At 47.3% G+C, this 8,637-nt stretch overlaps 3 protein-coding genes across 3 annotated transcripts; 1 reads left to right on the forward strand and 2 right to left on the reverse strand.

The window, feature by feature from the left end:
* Positions 1-2,782: 2,782 nt before the first annotated feature.
* unc-45 (unc-45 myosin chaperone) lies at positions 2,783-6,133 on the reverse strand. The gene is made up of 3 exons (XM_017171136.3): positions 5,947-6,133; positions 4,585-5,883; positions 2,783-4,522 (listed from the first exon to the last, which is right to left on the reverse strand). Exons 2-3 carry the CDS (start codon positions 5,861-5,863, stop codon positions 2,958-2,960), a joined length of 2,844 nt encoding a protein of 947 aa, XP_017026625.1. The 5' UTR covers positions 5,864-5,883; positions 5,947-6,133; the 3' UTR covers positions 2,783-2,957.
* A 258-nt stretch (positions 6,134-6,391) lies between these two features.
* Positions 6,392-7,321, forward strand: LOC108077702 (dnaJ homolog subfamily C member 30, mitochondrial). The gene has a single exon (XM_017171141.3). The coding sequence runs from the start codon at positions 6,529-6,531 to the stop codon at positions 7,222-7,224; it is 696 nt and encodes a 231-aa protein (XP_017026630.1). The 5' UTR covers positions 6,392-6,528; the 3' UTR covers positions 7,225-7,321.
* Positions 7,301-8,624, reverse strand: LOC108077701 (18S rRNA (guanine-N(7))-methyltransferase). Its single transcript, XM_017171139.3, has 4 exons — positions 8,281-8,624; positions 8,183-8,220; positions 7,563-8,128; positions 7,301-7,503 (listed from the first exon to the last, which is right to left on the reverse strand). Exons 1-4 carry the CDS (start codon positions 8,317-8,319, stop codon positions 7,316-7,318), a joined length of 831 nt encoding a protein of 276 aa, XP_017026628.1. The 5' UTR covers positions 8,320-8,624; the 3' UTR covers positions 7,301-7,315.
* Positions 8,625-8,637: the final 13 nt, after the last annotated feature.

Here is an 8,637-nt window from a genome sequence, read left to right on the forward strand (position 1 = left end):
TGGAGCTCAGCTAATGGACTTAAAATCCACTCTCGCTACCTGGCTTGACACACCAGTCCACGATCTGTTGGCTTCCATAGCCCGTAACCATCTTACATCGATCGTTCGATATGCCAAGCCACTTGCACTTTCAGCATCGTCATTCTACTCGCGGACAACTTTCATCTTTCATCCGTATCTTGGTTGCCTGCACTTTCGTTCAATCGGTCAACGCAACTTGGCTGGCTGGGAGAGTATCTATAGCTGTGTGAGTACACTGAAAGAAATATTGATTTATTTATGAAATTTATAAAGGTTCTTAAGATTAATTAGATAAGTGTATTTCTATACCCTTGCAGGGTATTATAATTTCAGAGAGAAGCTTGAAATGCAGTGAAGAAGTCATTTACCACCCCCCATAAATCATATATAATTTTGATCAAAATTAACAGGAGTATCTTTCTAGCAATGTCTTGGAGAATTTAATTCTTTTGCAATTTTTTCAAAATTTTATAAGGGGTTTTTTATTAAATGCCATGCCATTTATTATATAATTATCCATTATGTTCGGATATTCCAAATTGTTTAGATTTTAAACGAGATGTTTTTTAGTTCAATAAGATCAAAGTGATTTGAGACCTTAAAAAACCATTTCCCATATAATAATTTTTAAATAATTATTATTTTTTCTGTGTGCAACTATGTTGCGTTGCATCGCCCAAGGGGGCACGTCGATGTCGATGGTAATTTGCATATTTTCCGCATGCGCAGACGACTCGCGACGGCCAGTTTATTAAACAAAAATATTGACATGAAAATCGGCTTTCGATTTCCACGGGACAAATTGTGCGGCGGCAGTTGCACCACCACGACCGGCAGCACCCTCCCAACGCCAGGCCCCACTGCCTCCCCGGCACCAGCGAAACGAGATTAAATGGAAAGTGAAGTTGCACATGCGTCGCTGTTGGCGCGTCGCGTCGCCAATCAAGCTCCACCATAAGCCTGAAAAGTCTGAAGCCTAAGCGAACTGTTAGCCGCTCGGTTTGTCGTCTGTGTAATTAGGACAAAATGTCTAATGCTGACGACGATGGTGACCAATGCCGAAAAAGTAAATACAACTCGGTCTGTCGGTCCAGTTTTGGTGTCGCTTTACGCACCTTAATGATCATTTAGTAGTGGACGGTCTAGTGTTTGTTAGCCATTTACTCGGAGCGGCTTAAAGCCGATCAATCTGGCAGCAACTTTTACCTCAGCCGGGAAAGTTCTTCCATCACTTTGACCGAAGATGTCGCTTTCCGCTCTTTGTGGAATGTAAACAAAAATGGAATGCAGTTTTTATTTTTCTTATAATTTTGGGTTTATTTTCTTCTTTTGGGAAGTTCAATTTCACTTGAAGCGAAACTGAAAGTTTTCTTTTCTATTTGAGGATTACGTCTTGGGATTATTTTCTCGGAACATGATATCGGATTATGTGTGGTCAGAATAGGTAGGGAATAAAAAGAAAAGTTTAAAATCAAAGGTAGTAAGGTTTACCTTTTCATTTTCCATAGTTTTATTTTAAAATCAAAGAAGGCAAAAAATAAATTTTCAAAATTGTTTGTTTGTACGAAAAACTTGCAGTTCTACAGTTTATATATGCATTTTTAGATATTATTTTTTTCTATAGCCAAATCCATTAAGATTTTATCAATTGTGTATTATATTTCTTGTAGTATTGTAACTTTTGAAAATCTTATTAATTACTAACTCTTGTTTTTTGACTATACTAACGAAGCCTCAATCTAGTAATTAGCATTATCCTTTTCATATTAATTTTGTTTAATTGTAAAGATATGTTTCTGAATAAATAAGGAAGTAATTTATGCTGCATATCACCTTAGACAGCTCCTAAAATTCAGGTCAACCTTTATTTAATACCAAAATCTGTAAAACGTCACGGATAGCGTAAAAGAAATGCCGTTAACAAAGAGTGGCGGGTTCATTAGCACAGCCAAAAGCCTCGACAATGTATTTCTCTATTGCAATGAGCAAAACTGAATTAAAGCAACAATTATTTATTTAATCATATTTCATTGAGATTGAGCAATCAGCGGGAAGAGATACGGACGCTCAGAATTCCCGGCTACCTGACACTGCGCAACTGCCACATCAGAAGCATCTTCTGCAATTATTTGTGCATTAGAGGAAGCCCAGCTACCTCGGAGCTGTCGGCTAATGTCAGTTTAAGTGTTGCAGCGAATAGAAAACATACCGAGGAAGTGCACCGGGAACGGGGAAAAGCGCAGCCGGTGGGAAAATACTCGAGCAACTTGCAACTGCAACGGCAACAGTGGCATCTGGGCAATTGGCAACCGGTTGCCTGGGCCTAAAATAATAATATTCGCATTAAGAATGCCTGAAATGTGCCCCAAGTCCTTAAATGCATCCGCTATACGGACCGCCGTCGACCGAAAAGCCAAATCGGATTAATGCAGTTGAGTAACCCAAAAATGGCAGCCCACGCAGTTGCTGTGGCAAGTTGCCTGTTGCCTGTGGCAGGTTGCTCAATGGACTGCAGTGCCCATAATTGCTGCAAAGGGGAAAACTAAGAACGATTTTTGGCATCCATAATAAAATGCACATTTAAACGTCACTGCTGACCCACATTAGTCTTGGAATTGGTCTTCATTAGAAAATTGGTTTGCCGAGCAAATTTCATAAATTTAATGATCAATTTATTTATTAGGAATTTCTAAGAATTAATAAGAATACAAATTAACCCCTGATTATGCCGGGTGTCAACCCAAAAGAAACCAAATTTAAGTTCAAAACGAAACACTTTCAGATGAATTTAATAATAAATTCGTAAGTACAATATACCTTTAATAAAACAATATATGAGTCGCATTAAATTTGCTTGAAAATAAATATAGTTTAGGGATGAGAAAATATGAAACGAGGTGGTGGTGGGGGCGAACATAAGGCACAAAATGGATCGATCAGTCATCGATAATCTCTGTTATCTTGGCACTTTCGGCAAACACATCCGGGATCTCAGCTTCGTCGGATCGCTCGATGATCCTATACCGCTCCGCCGCCGCCAGACACTGAATGGCCACTTCGCGGGCCTTGGCACGCGACTCATCCGGCAGCTGTCCCAGTCCACTCAGCAGCTCCATAATGTCCGTCTCAAATAGCTTTTTGGCGATCTCCTCACCCGAGTTAATCATGTTCAGGATGACGACAATGCCACGATGCTGCACGGCTGGACTGGGATTGGCGATCAGCGTATGCAAGATATCCAGGCAGCTGGCGATGCCTAGAATCTTCTCGCAGCACTTAACCGACACCGACGTTAGCATGGCCAAGGCACCGGCACAGGCCATGGCCGTTTCCTCATCCTCATCCTCGCAGAGAAGGGCCAAGAACTTTACGCGATCGTTTTCGCCTTCGAACATTTTCACCACATCTTCGCTCATTACCAGATTGCACAGACATTGGGCAGCTGCCCGGGTGAGGTACAGATGATCCTCCATTAGATAAAACTCGATCTTGGACACGCCCTGCTCCTTGATGATCCTCTGTCGGACGCTTTCATTCATGCTGGCCAGATTGGTGAGCGCCATCAGCGCTTCAAAGTTCTCCAGCGCGGTGCAATCCTGCTGCAGGAGGTTCAAGAGCGGACGGATCACATCCAAAGATCGCTGGCCGCTGAAGGAAACCTCTGGGTTAATGGTTATTCCAATCCGAGCCAATGCCTGGCAAGCATGACGTTTGCCCTTCTCGGTACCCTCGAGGGCCATGCGGAGCAGAGCCTTAACGCCACCATCCTGCACCACCTTGCCCCTCAACTCCCTTAGGCCACAAACAGCGTTCAGGACTCGGGCAATCAGCTCTTGAGAATTATGGCTCTCCGTTTTGGCCAGGGTACAGAGGGCAGTCGTTATTCCCTCGTTCGCCAGCACAGTGATACGCTTATTTATGAAATCGACATCATCCAGCTCGTGCTCCTCGGGTATGTGATGCTTGGCGAACTTGGCCAGCTCCACCATCTCCGGCACCAGTTCCTGCTTCTCATACGCATTGCACAGGTTCACAAAGGTGGTGACAACACCATAGATGCACGACTGATCTCCGGCTCGAGCCAGATCCATGAGAGCGTGTATAGAAGCCTTATCCTCAATCAGCTTTTCCTTGCACTCGGCATCCAGGGTCAGGTAAGCCAGACCATCGGCTGCCCAGCGACGGATGTCCCGATCCTTGCCGGGTTTGATCAGGAAACGACGACATGCCTCCGCCAACTTCAAAGCTGCACCATCGCCAAATGGCCGAATGGCAGCATCCTGTCCACCGTAACTGCCCAGCTTGCAAAGACCCACCAGGGCGCGCACACGAATCGCATCATTCTTGGAGTGGTACAGACGCTTCAGGATGTCCACACCCTGCTCACAGAGAGCCTTGGCCTTGTCCTTTTTGGAAGAGGCGGATATCAAGCACTCGCAGGCCACACGCTGCTGCAGCTCGTCATCGGTGGTGGCCATGGCCAGGATCATCTGCAGGATGCCTGAGAAAGTAAAGCCAGGAATTAAATAAAGATTCGATATTTTTCTTAAACCTTCTGCTTACCCTCCCTGGCAATGACTTGATTGCCCACATCCAGCGGACCGCTCAGAAGAGATGAAATCGCCACTGTGACCCGCACCTTGGACTCCATATCGGGCGCCAGAAGCTTGTCCTTGATAAACTCATCGATTTGATCCGTAAACTTCTGCTTGGCCTCGTCATAGTACATGTTCTCGTAGACACGGGCCAGACAAACGGAAGCAATGGTTGACGAAGAACCTGTGATGTCCATGGCACTCTCGTACTTGTAGTCCGGCAGTTCAGAGCACACCTCCAGCAGGCGGCACAGGCCCCGGATCTCCACCAGACGCTCGGCCCACTCCAAGGCCGAGTAGTGAACATTTCTGGTGATCAACTCCATGACGGCATCTCGAGCCGCTCCAGAAATAGTGCGATCCGTAATGCTATACACGAGACATGTGAGCAGTGTGTCGATCTCCCGGTTATTTTTGGCGCACAGCTCTTTGTTTGGCTTGGCGTCCGCCTTGTTCTTTAGTCCCGACAAGGCATTAATGATGGTTTGCAGGCAATACTGAGCGGTGGCCACGCAGTCCTCGTGTTTCTGGTCAAAGACCCGCATGAACCAAGGGACTCCCAGTTCCGTGAGTACGCCCTTCGTACGCTCCACGCTATTTTCGCACAGGGCGGCCACCACGCGCACCATGTTCACATAGATATCCTCATCCTTTTCCAGCTTGGCCAGCGTAGCCACCTTCTGGATACAGTGTTCCTTATACATAAGCTCCGCTCCAGCCTGCTCCTTGGCCAAAACGACCAGGTTATTGGCTGCGGAGCGGCGTTTGTCGATGGGGGAGGCAAAGTCAAAGGTTAGATCCATCATCTGCTTCACCTTGGTCGAAGTTTTGGCATTGCGCGCCATTCGCTCTTCCACAATGACATGGAGCCTTTGGAGCATGGGCTGCACGGTCTTGTTACCCGGATCCGCCTTAAACAATGCGGTGGCGTCTTTGTAGGCCTCCTCGAACTTTTCCAGAGCCTCATAAGCCTGCGCCCGCCGGAAGAGGGCCTTGGGATCCCCGGGAGCCGTTTTCAACGATTCCGAGCAGTCCTCCAAGGCGTTCTCGTACTGCTCCAGCTTCAAATAGGCGGCCGCACGATTCTTATAGAAAACGGGCAGCTCCTTGTGTTTGGAGCCCAATTTGATGGCATTGCTGTAATGCTGCACTGCCTCCTCCCAGCGGGAGGCCTTGAAGGACTCATTTCCCTTATCTTTGTAGGTACCGGCATCGGCTACCTCCTCTGTGCTGATCGTGTTCGTCATGGTTACACAATACTCCTTCTCTGTTTGACAAAAAACAGGCTTTAAATGGAACTCCTATGATCGCGACGAGACAAATGACTCACGATTTCGGTGGCCGATTGGTTTTGTGGCCTAAATTTCGGCTGCCAGAAACTTCTCGATCGCTCTCGAACAGCAGCACACACACACACACACACAGCTTTAGGTCGGCAGATGGCCAGCGGGAAAATCAAGCACGCTGTGTCGGAAAACTCAACAAAACCGTCTGCCCCCTAGAACTAACTATTTTTATTTTTATTTATAGACGGCGGCGCTGCCAGACGTTTGAAGAGCCGGCGCCAGGGCTGCCAGTTGGCACGACATTTTCAAATTCGGTGACCCACGGTGGGCAGTCACTAGTCACTAGTTATAGCAAGCTCTCCAGGACAATAAATTATATAGCGCTGGAAGTTAATTGCTGTTAGAAGCACACCTGTTGGTTTAATTGTTATTTAGCTTTCGATCAAATGAACTCGTTAATCGTTAATCGATTCCCCGATATGATGTAATCGCTTGTACTCCCACCTCCAGGCCAGGTGAACAACTTCAAGTTCAAACAGCTGATCCGTTTTGTTTTGGCTTTCATGTGATATAACTAAGCGAACACAATCCAGACAGCTCCGGGGAAAGCGCCGAAGGAAGCCAGGATGTTCCAGCACGGCTCCCTGCTCTGGCGGCAGCTTGTCCTGTCCCGAAACCTGCACCTGAGCTTGGCCCAGCAGATGAGCCACTACGACGCCCTTGGCATTGGAAAGGGGTCCACGCAGAACGAAATAAAGGCAGCCTACTATAAGCTGTCGATGCTATATCATCCGGATAAGAACAAGGGCAGCGAGAGTGCCGCCAAGAAATTTCGGGAGATCACCCAGGCGTACGAGATCCTGGGCAACTACAGGCTACGTCGCCTGTACGACAAGGGCATCGTCCACACAGCCGGCTCGCAGTATGCCCAGGATATACACGACGTGGCGGAACCGGTGGTGGAGGATGATCCGGAGACCAAGTTCTACAAGTCTCGTTTTCAGAAATCCCGCGTTGCCGACTCAGAGGGTCGGACGCCCATCTACGACTTTGACGAGTGGTCGCGTAGCCACTATGGAAAGTCCTTTGACCGGAGACAAGCCGCCCAGGCCAAATACGACCGAATTAAAGTGCAAAAGGAGTCAAACAAGATGTCCACTCAGACGGATATGGTGCTGCTCTCCCTCCTCTTCGCCGGCGTGGCCATATACTTGATGTTCCTGGCCGAGAGCTCGTACGACACACCAAAGCAGCGGGCGGAGCAGCGCCATCGAGAGGAGCGGGAGCGAGTGGAACAACTGGCCGGCCGTAAGCAATCGTAGGGGTCCTCTAGTCCAAAGTGTACATAGAGTTAAGCTTTAAATGTTTAAATGAATGAAAATGGCTATTTTTGTTGATAAAGATTAACTTTAATCAGAACTTTCCGCTGCGCTTGCGCGCTGTGTATTTAGTATCCGGACGTGTATCCAATCCCTGGCGACGGCGCCGCTCCTTCTTGGCCAAAATCCAATCGCGTGATTTCTTGGGCGCCTTGCCGCGTGCCTCCCTGCAGGCATCACGTTTCTTAATGTAGTTCACCCGGCGCTCCTCCTCGGGTGTACCTGCAACAAACAAAAGCAATAGATCGGTCCTTCGGATAGAATATTACGGTAAGTCTTACCCAAGGCCTTGGGCAACTCTGCCGTTCCACCAGTCATCAGCACTAGGTAGTATTTTTTGGCCTTGGCCGAGTTGGGATAGTCCACGACTAATCCACCATAGAAGCCCGCCTTCATGGCCTGCGAGGTCACCATTTCGATCTGGTCCGAGTTCTCCGGATAAAATTGGAAGACAGCGCGGGCGGTACGCGTTAGGCATGAGAATAAGGTGGTGAAAAACTTGAGCAGGCGCTTGTGCGGGTTGTGATACGACTTGTCCGCATTGCAGAGCCACTGGAGAGCAGAGATCGAGATGGCGCCATCAAAAGTGCCAGGTTTGAAGGGCATGCCTTCGCCCATATCGCCCAAAATGACATCTCCGGCCACTTCACGCTCCACAGCAATGTCTAGCATGGCCTTGGATATATCTATGCCGATCCACATGTGTTCGCTCTCCTCCAGCACGCTCCCCGACAGACCGGAGCCACAGCCAATGTCCAGAATCAGGCGAGATTCGTCGTCATCCGGAAGGGCGAGCAGTTCCAGAGCTCGTTCTGCCATTTCAATTTGAATGTCAATGATGCGGGTACTACATATACGAAGAGTTTTAATAATAGGCAGTGCTTTTAAGTACTTTACTTACTTTGTGGAGTATTTCTTGGCCTCATCATCGTTGTAGAACTGGAAAAGGAATTTAAGATTGTTTAAATATTAATGCCACCAGGTTGCTCTTTTACTCACAATTTCCGGCGGTGCCGAGTGCTCGGGTCTTCTGGCCATTTTCGCTGTATTGTATATAATTTACAAAGCTCTAAATTCGAAGTTCTGCGTTTCCAAATAAACAAAAAAAAGAACTCAACTACACGTGCAACAAACAGCTGATTGCCATTCGCCACGAAACACGGATTGTGTTGGGGGTATATCGATAATCCTATCGTTTGTTTGTCACCACAGGTGCGTTTTTAAGAGATTCGTTGAGTTCTCGAATTTCGCACGTAGTCTCCAGGGGTTTTTCAGTGTTTTTCTGGAATAACGTACATTTCCAAGAGTGTAAAGTACCCGCCTACCCCGAAAAGTCAAAGGAAATCGGTAAAACCG

Source organism: Drosophila kikkawai, chromosome 3R (genome assembly GCF_030179895.1).
Source record: "Drosophila kikkawai strain 14028-0561.14 chromosome 3R, DkikHiC1v2, whole genome shotgun sequence".
Taxonomy (NCBI): Eukaryota; Metazoa; Arthropoda; class Insecta; order Diptera; family Drosophilidae; genus Drosophila; species Drosophila kikkawai.

Bases quoted from the DNA above. Each gene is read 5' to 3' on its own strand.
- unc-45 (XM_017171136.3), bottom strand. From the start codon at position 5,863: ATGACGAACACGATCAGCACAGAGGAGGTAGCCGATGCCGGTACCTAC. The intron at 4,523-4,584 runs GTAAGCAGAAGG...TTACTTTCTCAG, and splicing joins TCAAGTCATTGCCAGGGAGG to GCATCCTGCAGATGATCCTG.
- LOC108077701 (XM_017171139.3), bottom strand. From the start codon at position 8,319: ATGGCCAGAAGACCCGAGCACTCGGCACCGCCGGAAATT. The intron at 8,221-8,280 runs GTGAGTAAAAGA...TTCCTTTTCCAG, and splicing joins ACTCGGCACCGCCGGAAATT to TTCTACAACGATGATGAGGC. The intron at 8,129-8,182 runs GTAAGTAAAGTA...TCGTATATGTAG, and splicing joins GCCAAGAAATACTCCACAAA to TACCCGCATCATTGACATTC.
- LOC108077702 (XM_017171141.3), top strand. From the start codon at position 6,529: ATGTTCCAGCACGGCTCCCTGCTCTGGCGGCAGCTTGTCCTGTCCCGA.